Source organism: Ostrinia furnacalis, unplaced genomic scaffold, assembly GCF_004193835.3.
Source record: "Ostrinia furnacalis isolate ACB-3 unplaced genomic scaffold, ASM419383v2 OfSCF3022, whole genome shotgun sequence".
NCBI lineage: Eukaryota > Metazoa > Arthropoda > Insecta > Lepidoptera > Crambidae > Ostrinia > Ostrinia furnacalis.
In genome coordinates, this window is record NW_021133261.1 from 1,387,758 (window position 1) to 1,404,269 (window position 16,512).

The 16,512-nt window shown below is 39.3% G+C and overlaps 2 protein-coding genes across 3 annotated transcripts; one reads left to right on the forward strand and one right to left on the reverse strand.

Moving 5' to 3' along the window:
• The first annotated feature begins 1,537 nt into the window (after positions 1–1,537).
• Positions 1,538–8,449, forward strand: LOC114357102 (UDP-glucuronosyltransferase 2B15-like). Its single transcript, XM_028310568.1, has 8 exons — positions 1,538–1,783; positions 2,622–2,715; positions 2,852–3,044; positions 4,523–4,717; positions 4,996–5,215; positions 5,512–5,731; positions 6,545–6,764; positions 8,164–8,449. The coding sequence occupies exons 1-8, from the start codon at positions 1,640–1,642 to the stop codon at positions 8,426–8,428; spliced, it is 1,551 nt and encodes a 516-aa protein (XP_028166369.1). The 5' UTR covers positions 1,538–1,639; the 3' UTR covers positions 8,429–8,449.
• A 1,017-nt stretch (positions 8,450–9,466) lies between these two features.
• On the reverse strand, positions 9,467–15,114 carry LOC114357101 (UDP-glucuronosyltransferase 2B15-like). 2 transcript variants are annotated; one of them, XM_028310567.1, is made up of 8 exons: positions 14,922–15,114; positions 14,304–14,394; positions 13,807–13,999; positions 12,328–12,507; positions 11,695–11,917; positions 10,802–11,021; positions 10,210–10,429; positions 9,467–10,054 (listed from the first exon to the last, which is right to left on the reverse strand). In XM_028310567.1, the coding sequence occupies exons 1-8, from the start codon at positions 15,069–15,071 to the stop codon at positions 9,793–9,795; spliced, it is 1,539 nt and encodes a 512-aa protein (XP_028166368.1). In that variant the 5' UTR covers positions 15,072–15,114; the 3' UTR covers positions 9,467–9,792. The 2 variants fall into 2 exon arrangements, with proteins under 2 accessions (XP_028166368.1, XP_028166367.1); XM_028310566.1 differs by having other exon boundaries at positions 9,472–10,054; positions 12,313–12,507.
• Positions 15,115–16,512: the final 1,398 nt, after the last annotated feature.

Below are 16,512 nucleotides of genomic sequence, written 5' to 3' on the forward strand. Positions count from 1 at the left end.
GGAAAATGGCGGAGGAAATACATGATTTAACGTGAATGTATCATGAATAATATTAACTACTTATTTACCTCTCAGTGTCTTAAGGCAACTTAAAAAAGTGCATTCTGTTCTGTTTTATTATTATTTAGGTAGTTAAATACTGCACAGTAACAGTATTTAGTACACCATTTTCTTTATTTTCTTCCATCATACACAAGAATACGCGTGCGTGAGTCAATGTTCGCTCGTATGTGAGGCCTTGTCGAATAGTATCCTGTAGGTGGGCCATCGTGCGTGTTTTGTTTTCGATGTAAACTCGCGGAGATGAACAGGCCTGGTTTTGGTAACAACTGCATTTCAAAATAAAATCTTGTTTTTAAAAAAGTTTTTTATTATTATAATTTTATTTTATTACACTTTTTAGTAGTAAACTAAGAGCTAGTGAACGCCAGACCTACGTTCACCAGCTCTTAGTCTATAATATTTCAATCTCAGAGCCTTTGTTCAATTACAATACAATTTAGCACCAAAGTGCTCGAAAAGACAAATCCATCAAAACCCAAACTCGATAACTTTCCACCATTTAGGAGTTCCTATGGCCACCTACTGACTCCATCATCAGACCAGCTTAATGGTACCATAACATTGCATTTTCATCGTACTTACACAAGTATCCCAAATTTCAGCTCAATCGGTTGAGGCGAACTGGTCTTAAATTCAGTTGCAAGATTTGTCCCACATATGTATACTAACAAGTGAAGTCAATATAAAGCTTATAAATAAATAAAAAATAGCATATTTTATATCGTTTCGTTCTGGTTACAAAAACTGTTGTTTTGCGTTCTGCAAGTTCTGGAAGTCCGAACGTACTTGTCAGAACGCGTTTTTCTAGCGTTTTTCAGCGTGCCTGCTGTATCTTTTTGGTAAAGAGTAGGTACTGGATTAACGATTAACGGACTTAGGATAATTTAACGGAAGTTAACGAGTCCGTTAACATTTTTTAAAGTTAACTTAAAAGTTAATCCGTTAATAGAAATGTTAACTTCGTTAATTAACGATTAACGGATTAACGAGTTAATGCCCAGCTATGTTTCTAGGCGAGATTATTCTTAGTTTGTATTTTAAACCTCTAGCAATTTAGCGTAGTTAGAAAAAAAGCGATGCAAAATAAAAATGTTAAATCGTGTATATTTAATTTACACCTTTGCTAATAGCGATTTGTAGCACCGTAGCTCGTAGCATTCAAAAGGTCAACATCTCATTCATGTCAATTTTTGTCTTTTCAGTCTTTCAGTAGACCACAGATCAAATAATTTTATCAGTAAAAACTATGGGATATTACCTCAGAATTACCGTACCTACAGCCATCTTAATACCTATTACAATACAATAAGTTCGCGCCGAAATACACTATCTAAAACAAAGAAACACAATGACTAGGCATTATGCCTTGTCACTTTATAAACATTCAAAATAATTTAAGATAAATTAAATACCAACATACGTACTGTGTTTGTGTTACCCAAACCTCCTCTGTACACAAGAGGTTATCACATTCACAATCAGCCCAGTCAGTTAGCCAAGCGTCTTTGAAGTGATCACGCACTTTTTAGATCAATTAGATCCCGGTCGAAGATCCATGTAGTTTATTAGTTTTAAAATGGATCTTACAAAACTATTGTTCCTTCTATTGTTAGGGTTTTCAAGTGCGTACAAAATACTAGTGGTGTTTCCGTACCCAGGGAAAAGCCATACGATCCTGGGTGAGGGATTTGTGAAACATCTCGTGAGGGCTGGACATGAGGTAAATTAATCATACTTAAATGGTTAAATTGTAATATGATTTTCAGTAGGTTCTAGAATAAAAATGCATAATTTACTAATAGTTAATTATTTTAAACTATTTCTGAAATTACGAGTACGTTACAGATCATTTTTAGGGTTCCGTACCTCAAAAGGAAAAAACGGAACCCTTATAGGATCACTTTGTTGTCCGTCCGTCCGTCTGTCAAGTCCCTTTTTCTCAGGAACGCGTGGAGGTATGAAGCTGAAATTTATATCAATTACTCAGGTCTACTGTCCCTTGAAGCTGTGAAAAAATCAAACTTCTAAGCCAACGCAATCAAAAGATACAGCCGTTTATGCCGCAAATTTTTTTAATACATATTATTTGCTTAATTCGAAGCTATCGCGATACAAATTGAGATCTTCGTTTGAATTGGTGTAGTTAGTTACATACTTTAATGGTCACGATGTACCTACCGCTTAATATTGATTAATCAGTAGTGCTCAATACTCAATACTCAATACTCAATATGTTTATTGCTTCCATAATACATAGTAGGTCTATTAACTACTTAAGATGTAGAGACGGAAATTAACTATCAGTGATTATGGAACCACTCGGGTACTTAATTCTTACATTTAATTAGATAATTTAGTGATGACATTGGTAAAAGAAAACTTTTATCTCTCTCTCTAATATGTAATAAGAAATTACTTGCAAGTTATAAGACCACCTAAAAAGCTATTTCTATTTGGCATTTCTTGTACGTGTCTATTTTGTGTGATATAGGTATGAATTCGAATAAAAGTTTAAACTTGACCATATTTTATTCAAATTCTTGATTTTTCTTCCTCAGGTCACATACATAACTCCGATACCGATAAAGAATCCGCCTAAAGGGCTTCGACAAATTGATGTGTCAAGCAATATCAAAACATTTGAATCAATGTGTGAGTTAAATTAATACCATAGTTATTGGGTTACCCAACTGACGCCCGTATTTTCAGTTCTAAGTATCCATACATCTTGCTCATAGCGAGACTTTTATAAAAACATACAAATTAAAATTCAATAATGTGATTTTAGCAAGCTCACTAAGTTTCAAAACGGTGTTAAACAAAGAAGCAGACCTAAAGGACACAAGAGCATGGGTGGGCGTCATAAACAACATCGCCAACCAGACGATATGGCACCAGAATGTGCAGAAGTTGATGTATGATGTCAATGAGGAGTTTGACCTGGTGATCGCAGAGTGGCTGTATACGGAACTTTATTGTGGGTAAGGGTCTAATCAGAGTAAATACAAATGAGTTGGTCATCTTCATAGAAACGCACCGAGTGCGGTTTGTATATGAGCGCGCAAATATACGTATGCGGCGCGCACGAACACACTGACAAAATTCGGCGCAACCACGACTAGAGATGGGTTTCCACCCGGGTAAAAACCCACATGAGGGTAAAAACCCAATAAAAACCCGTTTCATTCCACCCGTGGGTGTTTACACCGGGTGAAAACAAATAATTTTATAATTATTTCAATTGGTATCTTTTCTTTATTTTTATTGAATTTTTCTCATTTAAGTTTATTGATTAATAAGTAATAAGTCAAATTTAACACTAATATGCATTTATATCGTGGCCAAATCGTAAAATTGATCACGTTATGATGATGTGACCAATTATTTTATAAAATGGTGTTATTTCAAGAATCGTTGAACCGTTTTAGAAGAAATTTAGTAGGAACACAATAATTTGTGATCATGGCAAGGACATGGAGGGGGGGGGATGCCAAAGATGCCAAACTCTCTCTTTGATGACATTACGGTATAAAGTTACAAATAACAACACCAACTACAAAGTACTTCTGCTTAAAAACTTGAAATCGAACCGCCCTTCCGCCACTGTAACGCATTGTAACGTTTTTCAAGACCTCCTCTCCCCCCAGATTGCATTACGTAACATTAGAACGCCCCCTTAGCAACAAATACCACTTCTCACTTTAAAAAAAACGCTATTTTTGTTTTCACCCACCAGAATGGGTGGTAATGGGTAAAAACCGGGTTTTTACCCAAATCACCCAGTTTTAACCCAATCGGGTGAAATGGGTTTTTACCCACTACCCATCTCTAACCACGACTAGCTCCCCGCTAATCCCCGCTAAATTTTGTCAGTGTGTGCGTGCGCGCCGCATATTACGTGTTGGCGCGCTCACATACAAACCGCGCCCGTGCGTTTCTATGAAGATGACCTACTCATTTGTATTTACTCTGGTCTAATCGAACCATGGATGCACAAACCGCGGCCTCCTGAACATTAGGCGCGGCCCGCCAGCGACCTTATAACCCAGAACCTTTATTCAGTTGTTTTATTTTCTAGGGCCCGCTTTTAAATTATAATTTGCCCGAGTGGCCCCGTCTGGTCCCTGGTCTAATCGAATCATTATTTACGATACAGCTTCTACCTGAGGAGCTAGCAAACTTCCATCCATAAAAGGGGGTGAACTGTGTGGCCTCTTAGGTTCAGACCAGGCGCATCCATTCGACCCTGTAATATTACTATGCTTCACCAAGCATAGTAATATTACAGGGTCGAATGGATGAGCTTGTAATACCTATTACTATAACTCGTCTGATCAATGCGGAGATCGAGTTTAGGCCAAATCCTCCATCTCTATATGCCTCTGGTATACTGGAGGGTCGTGTGTTCCTACAATCGAATAATGAACCGGTGATGATGAATTCCACATACCATTTCCAGATTCGCAGCCGTCTTCAACTGCCCATTCATATGGTCTTCCTCCATCGACCCCCACGGGCTAGTCTTAAGGCTGATCGATGAGGAAGCTAACCCGGCCTACACAGCCAACCACATGTCGTCCTCTGAGGCGCCCTTCACATTCTCACAGCGGCTCGAAGAACTGTGGGAAGTGATCTACTTGAAGTACATGAAATGGTATGTTTTTTCATCAATTCTGTAGTTACTTAGGTTACAACCCTATGTTCTTTTCTAGAATAAAAATACCTACATAATTTGGGACATAAAACTACTCACCATTTTCCTTTAAAAGCTTAAAGCTTAATTTGGTTTTCATGCAGATCTCCTCATTTGATTCGATCACGCAAGGAAACTCCGCTCCATCGCCCTGAATTGGAAGTTTAAAAAACCTTCAGGAGTCCAAAATATCCGTATTAATCCACCAATTATTATTGGTAACCGTTATTCGTTTTCAGGGCAATATACGACCATGAAAACCGTATTTTCCAAGAGGGGTATGGTCCAGCTGTAGCTAAAAGAGGTCGAACAATTCCCTCACTGTATGAAGTCAGCCATAACGCTTCCCTGATGTTCGGGAACTCGCACTTCTCGTCTGGTAGACCAGTGAGGTTGCCGCAGAATTATATCCCGATAGCTGGATATCATATTGATGAAGAGGTCAAACCATTGCCAACGGTAAGAAGAGAAAAAGTAATTATGTTAGGTAGTAATGAATGAGTAAAAAGAGTAGGTGAGGTTGACCAATGTGATTGTGTGCCTTCTTTGAACAAAGTTAATATTACGTTGAAATTGACGTGTGGCAAGTGGCAACACTGCCAACTGGAACGTTAATTACTCGAGTATCTCAAAAGGGTTTAAACGTATAATTAATTTGTGACATTGTTAGCTTTATTCGAAACCTAATCCCTATAAGCCCTTCGAAGCATCTGGCCAATTTTGCAGTTCATCAACTTCTTTTTTCATAAATGCAGGATATTCAAAAGATAATGGATAACGCGCAACACGGCGTCATATACTTCAGCATGGGATCCATGATCAGGAGCAGCTCCATGCCTGATGGAATAAAGCAAGGGTTCCTGAAAATGTTCGGCAGTCTCAAGCAAACTGTCATCTGGAAGTTCGAGGAAGTATTGCCCAATCTGCCCAAAAACCTGCACATCCTTAAATGGGCTCCTCAGCAAAGTATTTTAGGTAGGTATTTAACAGCTGAATTAATTTGACATCATCCAAAGGACGAAGTTATATTTTATTTCGGACTATCAGCTCAGATTTATCAGTTTCTCTATCAGAGACTCGAATCCAAGGCCAAGTAAGACGGGGGTCACTTATGAATTTTGACTTAGTTCCACTATCCTGGATTTTTATGGGGAAATGTTAAGTACAATGTAATAATAATGATGATGATATAAGCTGGTTTAAAGATGGTGCTGGGAGGTGGCTATGTCAAACCTATGTCATGCTACTAGTGACTAGCTAGCCCTACTAATGATTATAAAAGCGAAAGTTTATTGTGAACATCTTTAAAACACAAATTACCAATAACTCTATGGTTGGATTCTATAATATTAAGTATTCTGTACTCAATACATACTTTTGAGTAAAAAAAGAAGAGGACACAAATAATACGATAGCTAATTTAAAGTACCCACAAATAAATCACCCAGTAATAAAGTGGATTTAGACTCATCATCATCATATTTAGTCAACATCACCGAAGTCACGGTAAAAAGTTACTAACTAAAGTTAAATAAAAGTCCGATAAGTATCGACTAGTGGCGCCCCTAGCAGAAACAGTGTCGTGAACAGAAGTTCATGCTTACAAATATTTTCACTAGATAGATATCATTTGCTTTTTTCCTAAACTTGATAGCAACCTCGAGACGACATAATAATAATATGAAATGAATGAAATGATGACAGATATTTTCGAAAAGTGGTCTATCCTTTTAGACCACTAGAATTGTTCAGTTTCCCAATAATATTAACCTCTTTGGTCGTCTTCAGCTCATCCCAACTGCCTCCTATTCATCTCCCACGGGGGCCTGCTTTCAACTTCCGAGGCTCTCCACTACGGCGTGCCCATCATTGGGATCCCAATGTTCGCGGACCAGTTCATCAATGTGGATCGCGCCATGAAGAAAGGCTTCGCCCTAAAGGTCGACATCGTAGAAGACATGACAGTTCACTTGAAAGCAGCGATTGAAGAGATTTTGGGAAACCCGAGGTAGGCAAATCGAGTAACTAAATATTTTATGAGGATTACTAGCTTTCCGCCCGCGGCTTCGCCCGCGTGGAATTTTGTCTGTCACAGAAAAACTTTATCGCGCGCGTCCCTGTTTCAAAAACCGGGATAAAAACTATCCTATGTTCTTTCCCGGGACTCAAACTATCTCTATGCCAAATTTCATCAAAATCGGTTGCGAGGTTTAAGCGGGAAAGCGTAACAGACAGACAGACAGACAGAGTTACTTTCGCATTTATAATATTAGTTGGGATTCTATTACCAACTAGCTTTCAGCCCGCGGCTTCGCCCGCGTGGAATTTTGTCTGTCATAGAAAAACTATATCGCGCGCGTATTTGCTCACCGTTAAGACCTACCCTGGACTACGACAAACATTTTAAAACCAAAATCAGCTCAATCGGCCCAGCGCGGTTCTCGAGTTTTAATCAGACTAACGAACATCAATTTATTTTTATTTTTATAGAGATATCATGTAACAATAATTTAAAATCATCACACGACCAATAACCAAGAATATTGTGGTTGACGGGTCGGGTTTCGCGTGGTTGACGCAATACTTTTGCTACTGCTATTACGTTCCCTACGTGCTTGTAACCATATCATGATGTTAAACCACATCTACTGTGCTCTCAGATCTAGATCGCGGTTTCGGATCGGGAGTTTATAGTGGACTTTTTGTAAGTCCTCCTGGTTAGATAATATTACCTTATCCAAGTGACTAACGCCCGTATTCACAAACATTACTATGAGGTCTCACAGTGCGCGTGGACGCACAGGGTGACTATGAACCAATCACAGAGCTCTATTCAACGCGGCAACGCTTCGATTGCCTGCTTCATTTTACAAGCATCGTTTGTGAATACGGGCGTAAGTGTGGCCATAACAACAATGATATAAGTATTGTTGTGTTTCGGCAGTTGAATGTGAGATAGCCACATTTGTACTTGAGGAATCTAAACTACTTTGCTTCCACATTCGGTCTAATCATCACTTTTAATCTGAAGCAGCCCTAGAGCTGCCGCCGTCGTCGGCCGTTTGGTGTAGTTCAGCAGAACGGACTACTACCACAGAATAAGCTACTACGCCGAGAGGTCCCGGGTTTGATTCCCGGCCGGGCAGAAATTGAAATGATGAATTTTAATTTCTGTGACGGGTCTGGGTGTGACTATGTATAATATTTATGTATTTAAAAAAAAGTATATAAGTAGTATATCCGTTAAGCTAGCACCCATAACACAAGCATTAAGTTGCTTACTTTGGGGCTAGCTGGCGCTGTGTGAAATTGTCCAAAGGTTTATTAGTATTAGAGCTTTCCCTTTGTGGTTAAAAATATTAATTATTATCCTTTGGATATGCGTCATGGATTCATATTTTTTACAGATACCATGAGCGGATGAAGGAACTGTCATTTATCTATCACCACCGCACTGTTACTCCTGGACAAGAGATCCTGCACTGGGTGGACCACGTCATCAAGACAAGAGGTGCCTTGCACCTTCGGTCTCCAGCACTGAACGTGCCCTTCTACCAGAAGATATACCTGGATCTGATAACTTTGATAGCTGTCGCAACTATTGTACTGTTTAGAATTGCAAAAAGACTGCTTTGTAAAAGTGCGGTGACGAAGAAAGTTAAGAAGAATTAAACAGTCTAAAATTTGTTTTTTTTTTAATTAGGAACCAGATTCCTAGGTCAGATTATTCTGAGTCACCTACTTTATATCTGTGCTAACAATATTTATGTATTCATGGAAAAAAAAGCTATGTAGGTAGTTAAAACTTTTATGCTGCGCCGTAGCGATTCGTAGCACCGAAACATATAACTCATTTTGGCCAAAATGTCCCTTACATTAATTGATACTTCCACCATCGACATATTTATAGATCGTTTCATCCACGAAGACGCGCCCCACCAATTTTATTGGTCGAGGGAAGCACGGGGTGCGGGGTATTCAGGGGAAAAAACTAAGCAGCTTAAAATTAAGCACATAGTACACGTTAGGGTTTGCATGTACAATCTAAATTTATTTAACTCAAAGGTGACTGACTGACTGACATAGTGATCTATCAACGCACAGCCCAAACCTAGCAGTAACATTAAGATTTCTTGCAACAGGAAGAACACATGAGTGTCTTAAATATTCACCACCATTCACTGCCACAGACTATAGGAGACTGAGAGAAAACTGTGCATGCAAGCATGAGCGGTCGCACACACGCTCGGTTATGCATGTGCGCAAACATAACCGAGCGGCAAAAATCTCTTTTTTGATATTCGTTAGGTTGCATGTACACGCACCAATAACTGTACAGTTTTGTAACATACACGCTTGGGTTTGCATGTCGGTTAAGCATGTACGGTCAAAACCATCATGCAAACCCTAACGTGTATGGCCACCATTAAGATATATTTAAAACTTGTATGCTACGCCGTAGCGATTCGTAGCACCGAAGCTTACTATAGATCGTTTCATCCACGAAGACACGCACGCACCACCAATTTTTGGTCGAGGCAAGCGCGGGGTGCGGGGAGCTTGATCCGAGCAATCCGAGCGTCATTATTGTACTCACTGCGGGCGCCCGTCGCACAGTCGCGACAGCAACATAATTACGCGCGAGCGATAGGGATGGGTAGCTTGGGGTCATTGGACGGGATTCTACGTGCTCACGGACCAGGCTTTAGTGTGCGTGTGCACTCATATTTAGCGTTTACCGATAACACTCAAACATTCGCGGAAGAATGGTGGGGCGCGTCTTCGTGGATGAACTATACTAGATGACTTAGTTATATCTACGTTCTAACGTTAGCTCATTATAGATACTAACTAAATGTCAAGTATTAATGCATGTTATACATAAATTACGTATATTTTAACGATCACCATCAGATTTCAACTTAAAAATTAACATAAATACCTAACCGACATTTTGATTGCAGTTTACTACTACTACTACACACACTGTAGTTAAAATACCTACCCACAATCAAAACTTACCTACCAATATAACATTAATTCTTCTTTTGCTTCTGATTTACCTTCTTCTTAAACACCAAACTGAGCGCCTTCTTACAAATAAATAGCAAAACTACAACAACAAGCAACAAATCTAAATAAAGCTTCTGGTACACCGGTATGCGAAGCGCCGGCGAGCGAAGATGAGGTGCTCCTTTAGTCTTGATAACATGTTCTGTCCAGTGGACCAACTCTTTACCAGCTGTTACGGGCCTGTCGTGGTAGATCATAGATGATTGCTTTGCTTTCTGCCGGTATCTGGAAATTCAAAATGATGTTCAGAATTTGTACGTACTTACAACTTTTATCTCTGGATCTTAAACTATTTCTAATCCAAATCCATTCAGTAGTAGGTACGTAAAAGCGAACAAACATCTCCTCCTCAAAAACTTTCATAATCATTTCCAACTCACATGGGATTATCCAGCATCTCTCTAATCAACGGCCTCAAAGTATTCGGCAGGTCGTCACTAAGCTCAGCTGACAACGCATAGCCGCTGCTCACGGCTTTGTTCACGTTGATGTACTGGTCGAACATGACCGGTATGCCGATTGTGGGGACCCCGAAGTGTAGCGCTTCTGTAGAGGATAGCAGCCCTCCGTGGGATATGAACATGCGGAGGTTTGGGTGCGCTAGAAAAGAAAATTAAGAAGGTATTTTAGTATTAGGGACTACTTAATGAGCTGAACATAGTGCCATTGTATCTTGTTGTATTAGGTGCTATATTTCAACGTTACATTTATAGGATGTGCTGACTGAATTTTAATGACATGAGATTTTTTAAAATCTTAGTGTAAGCGCTTTTATGTCCATAAATTCGCGTAGCATGTGAAAACGAGGCTTGCTATTAGGCACATCTATAGTAGTACAGAATTATCAATAGAATAATCATAATCTTAATACTTAGATCAAAGAGGTAGTTACAATGATTTTAATATAAGTGCCTATGATAAAATTTGCTCAACTTTCGGCAATGTTTTCTTACTAAACCCTCGATGTTTTACCTAAAATGCTATGCTGCGGTGCCCACTGCACAATTTTCACGTTAGGTGGTAAATTCGGCAGGTTCTCTTCATATTTCCACAGCACCGTTTCTTTCAACTCCCCGAACATGTTTAGGAGACCCCTCGTCACGGATTCCGGGATATCCTTGCTCTGCCACGTGGAACCCATGCTGAAGTATATCACGCCGTGCTTGGACAAGTCCATTATTGCTTGGAGATCCTGAAGGAAATTACCTTTAGCCTAGGCGCAGACCACCGATTTTTAGTTGGCCGATAGTTGTGCCCGATTTTAAATTGTATGAAAAATCGGCCAAATCGATCGGTGTAATGTGCGCACTTCCATACATGCCCATACTGATCAACTGTCCGACTAAACTATCGGCCGACGAAAAATCGATGGTCTGCGCCTAGGCTTAGTTGGCCGATATTTGTGGACCCGATTTTAATGATATTTGTATGAAGAATCGGCCGATACCAAATCGGTGTAATGTGCACACTTTCATATATCTCCATACTGATTAACAGCCCGACCCAAATATCGGCCAACTAAAAGTTGGTGGTCTGCGCCTAGGCTAAGAGTGATGTGCTACTGGCAAAATTTTATCGAGATTCAAAATTCGTGTTAGCAATTTTCAAGCAAAGAGAAGCCGTAATAATATGACATTAGTATCAAATCAGGAACTGTGGAATTAAAATTCGTGATTAAGTAACTACTTTTTTTTAAGATTATGTTAGTCTCGTTAAAGCCCCTCGTACTAAGCCGCCGAGCGGTGAGTCGGCCAGCCCGACCCCTTCACCGTTCGGCTATCGTGGCTTATATGACAATTAGGTACACCTACGTCCTACACTTTCTAGTAAATTAGAATTAAGTATGAACCGGTTATATGACCTACCTGAGGCAAAGCCTTCGGTGGATCTTCAATATGGAATCCACCGACAAACCTAAAGTTCTGCGGTATGGCTGGCACGTTCCCCAGTGCGTTGTGTTCGTTACTGAACATTAGGGACGCGTTGTATATCAGCTCCTGGTAGTCGGGAAGAGGCCTTCCGCGTTTGGCTAGGAGAGGCTCGAAGGTGCGCTGGTATAGGACCGTTTCTTCTGGCTGTATGAAGAACCTAAGAAAAAAGAGAGCGTGAAGTGAACGTAAAGAGCCTAACACCCGAGTGAGCGGTTCAAGCTTGTGGTAATCGATATAATTAATAAATAAAAAAAATAAATAATAAAAAATATTAAGGCAAGGTAAGCTTATCTTGAGGACCTTCTTTCCAAGAGCCTAATGTCATAATTATTATCATCAGTTTACATAGTCTCTACTACAGATGGGCGATAATCTCAATTTACCAGGCAAATTGAGGATTTGGCCAACACTCCCCCTACGCTGGTCAGGCGTGTTGGGGAAGCATGATATCCGCCCATTTCTCCCTTACTTGCCTTTTATTACATTCACGGAAAGAGCAAGGGGTGGTCCTATCTTACTGTGTCGGGACCACACAGCACAGTAAATACTCACCACTTCAAGAAGTACCACTGAACATGTGCCCATAGTTGCTCCACCCTTTGGACGAAGGTCAGCGGTGGGATATGTCCTGTTAAGTAATCTGACGCATAAGCCGGGTTGGCAGGCTGGTCGACTAAGCGGAGGGCCACGGAGTGAGCCCCCATAGAGTAGAGCCACACCATGGGGCAGTCGTAGACAGCAGATAGCCTGGAATTGTTGGATCATTTAAAAATTTACGGCGCGGCGGTTAATTGACGTGGTCTATCCTAGTTCGTCTTGAATCCATCTCTTTAATTTCTTCTGCAAAAACAGACATTACAACTCGGTCGAGTTAACTGGCAGCCTGGCAGCCGTGACGTCACATCGCCTAACTGGTACGGATGGGGCGAACGCGGGGAGGTGTGTGAGCTTTGAGTGCGAGGGAGTCGCATCCTAGCGAGGTGCGCAGTTAGCCCTATAGGGTTGTACATTTGGTCCCGAATTTGTCACTCTAATCGACCTATACTATAAACCCGATTATCGCTATATTTTAATTCTGTTCGAGAATCTGGAGATTCGGGTTCAGTTTGTGACCCTTATGTATACTAATTTTGGCTTACGGTCCAGTATGTAATTAACACTTTTTCTTTACGGTGAAGCCTAGACTGTAAACTGTTTGTATACTTTGGCTCCTGAGCAGGGAGACGACAAATGAAACAGCTGGATGCGTGTGCGATAATCAAGAGCGTAGTTTATTAATTATTAACTGCTTATATACTAATAAGATGTGCGTCAGTCGTGACGCGCGACCTACTGTGTTTTGTCTAATAAACAAATGCAGTGTACGCTGACGCTACNTTTGTTTTTTACTACTACTACGCTGAATATTGTGTGCGGATTGGGTTGTCGTACAGGGGTACTACATGGTAAAATAAATCTCTTCGGCGAAAACAGGATAATTTAGATCGAACTTCACTTGGTAAGTTCGTTTGATCATTCAATAAGATGTGCGTCAGTCGTGACGCGCGACCTACTGTGTTTTGTCTAATAAACAAATGCAGTGTACGCTGACGCTACAATACTACAAATAAAATAAAATAAAAGCAGTGGACTGATCACGAAGACCTCGACCAGAAGAAGCATAAAGTTCTTCTTCTTATTCGTGTCGCTCTTGGAGAGCGGTCGTGGTCGTAAAGATAAAGATATTTATTTACATAAACATGTGTGAAAACATATTACAGAGCAACATGATTTGGTTTTACAGTTTTAACAGGTGATACAACATGTTTTACCAGGAGCATGAAGTTAATAGGAATCAAACTAGCGTTCTTCGAAGCTTGAATCCGTTATCCCATACCAACAGTGCCGTCACCGTTGGACAATTTTTGCCTTTATAGTGCAAACTATTTCATCTAGCAGGAAGGCCACTGCTGAACATAGGCCTCCCCCAGTGATTTCCACATCACCCAGTTGGTAGCGGCCTACTACTAGCGCCTTCCTGCTACCTTTACGACTTTATGTTATTACCCCGCATATATCTCAGTTTCCAAAAGATCAGCTATGACCACGTCAAAGGATTCGCTGGTGTCTTGCAGCAGCTTCTGAAGGTTTTGATCTGCGAACGTGGCTTTGGCGCAATTAAGGGCTAGCTCCTGCACGTAATAAATATCGTTTGTGTGTCTGTTATTCATCATGTAGCCGGTGTTCAGTTTGTTTTGGTCTGAAAATAAAAAAGAAAATTCATAGTTAACATTACCTTTCACCAGTAAAACAAGATCATTGTATAGGCCTACAGTCTGCGTCAAATAATTCGTGATACCCAAAGTAGCCAAAAAGTTCTACACGTCGGATTAATAAGGTTGTGTTATCAGGTTTTTGGTCACGAACTATTTGACGCTGACTGTACCTATGTATGATGACGAATAACGATACTCAAGCTTATTGTATTAAATAAAACAAATTCGAACATAGAACCTTTATTAAGGTGGACGTATTTTTGTGCCTTAATTAGGTAACCTACTTACTTGCAAAAACACTCTTAACACTGCTAAGATCGATTTGCCTAAAATTCTTCTTAGGGGGGTCTTTAAATGGGTATGCTGTTATGTATGTAACCTGAAAAATCGAATTAAATAGGGTGAAGTAAAAATAGTAGGTACATTAGTAATCTCAAATAACCTGCTTCTAACTTAATATGCAATAGTGAACACCAGACCTACGTCATTTTATAGGGCTGGTTTTAGAATCGCGCTGACCGCTCGCTGATCGTCGGCGCTGTCAAATCAAAATGTATGTAATTGAAGGGAACGTTTCTGAGTGACGCTGATCGCTCGGCGCCGACGCTCCATACATTTCGGCTATCAGCGCTGACGGTCAGCGTGCGTCAGCGTGAAACCAGCCTAAAAGCTGAAAGTTTGTCAGCGTATGCTCCCAATATAGGTTAGAATGTGGGTACATCATAAAGTTTGGGTCACCGTGGCTATGGTTTGCTTAGTACGATAACGTATTTTTTTGTTACAAGCCAAATGTATCGAGTTTTAGCTCTTACTCTAGAGTCTAGAGGAATAATAATTTGGCATTTCAGTTTGAACTAATATTATGGGGAGCACCAAATTGAATTATACCTTCAAAATGTCACTTACCTCATGTCCAGCATTCAGCAGGTGCCTTACAAGACCTTCACCAAGCAGATTTAAACTCCTGACTGGCAAAGGAAAGGCCACTAAAACTTTGTAGCCCTCTATAGAGCTAAATACACAGAACAAACACAGAATTATGCGTAACAATTCCATGGCTCTAAACACTGTACAAGTGTACGTACAGTGTCCACGACTGGTTATTATGTCAGTTTGCGTATATCTAGCAGATAAATAGATTACATAATATACTGCTATTGTGATAGCGTTGTTGTATACAAACGTTGATAATAAGTAGGTAGGTATTTAATTAAAATGACTCTGCAGCCTTGATGCTAATGATGATTCTGAATTAACATACTTATACTACTGTAGCTAGGAAGTAATAATTTATTATTTATTTATATAAATATATTTTTAAAGGATTTATGTTTATACAGTACTAGCTTTCCGCCCACGGCTTCGCCCGCGTGAAATTTTGTCTGTCACAGAAAAACTTTATCACGCGCGTCCCTGTTTCAAAAACCGGGATATAAACTATCCTATGTCCTTTCTCGGGACTCAACCAACCGGGAAAAGACTAAATTTCATCAAAACCGGTTCAGTGGTTTAGGCGTGAAAGCAAGACAGACAGACAGAGTTACTTTCGCATTTATAATATTAGTATGAGCTAGTACGGAAGTATGGATTACTCATCAGACTGATGATATTTATTTAATTTTATACAATAAGTTATGTAATATCAGCAAATTTATAATTACAATTGGATATTGTAATAAAAGTAACCTTAGAATTCGTATTATTATTATGATTAACAATAAAGTATTATGCTGATGGTTTATACAGTGTGAGTCACGTTAAAGTGTACATATGAAAATAGATGAAACTAGACCTATTTTTATCGACAAAAAAGAGGTCAAAATTTTTTTGAGATTTTTTTTAAATTTTTATAGAACTTTTTTTCTTCCAATTACTTATTGTAAAGAAAACGTAATAACTTTTAAACTAAGCGGTATATCCTGATAAAATAAAAACAGTAATAATGCTAAATAACAGGCAATACTAAAAAAATACATAAATACACAAAAAAGGCCAACAAATAATAAAAAGTTATACTTTTTGAAAAAAATCTGCTTTTAAATTCGTGTTTTTTTGGTTATTTGATTAATTTCTCACCAAAAATCGCATGTCTCTATCCCTATCACAACATTTGCTATGATCGTTTGAACAAAGGCCTGCCATAACATTATTCTCCGCTACAGGTAGAGACAATTTTAATTTTAACTAAAATGCTTATTGTTTAATACCTCCATGCTCAGCATACTGGCTGATTCGATATTTTTTTATAAAAAAAAGAAAAGAAGGAAAAAAAGCTGTCAATTGTTTTTACTTCTTCGCAGCTCGGCTTTTTATCTGTAACACAATACAATTTTTCTGCGTCGTATCAAATCAAATATTTTTTTTNACTTATTTTACCTCGAAATCTTTTGTTTTTATTTGAAATCTAACTTGTCTTTATCAAAATTACAAATCTAGACCCATTTTCAGTTTCGTTATTAACGAAGCGTTGAATGGCGCGCCCGGAGAGGCTTAGTTC

Coding starts and splice junctions, on each gene's coding strand:
- LOC114357102 (XM_028310568.1), top strand. CDS start 1,640: ATGGATCTTACAAAACTATTGTTCCTTCTATTGTTAGGGTTTTCAAGT. Junction 1,784..2,621: donor TCGTGAGGGCTGGACATGAG/GTAAATTAATCA, acceptor TTTCTTCCTCAG/GTCACATACATAACTCCGAT. Junction 5,216..5,511: donor AGGTCAAACCATTGCCAACG/GTAAGAAGAGAA, acceptor TCATAAATGCAG/GATATTCAAAAGATAATGGA.
- LOC114357101 (XM_028310566.1), bottom strand. CDS start 15,071: ATGGAATTGTTACGCATAATTCTGTGTTTGTTCTGTGTATTTAGCTCT. Junction 11,918..12,312: donor CAGTGGTACTTCTTGAAGTG/GTGAGTATTTAC, acceptor CTTTTTTCTTAG/GTTCTTCATACAGCCAGAAG. Junction 11,022..11,694: donor CACCGAAGGCTTTGCCTCAG/GTAGGTCATATA, acceptor AATTTCCTTCAG/GATCTCCAAGCAATAATGGA.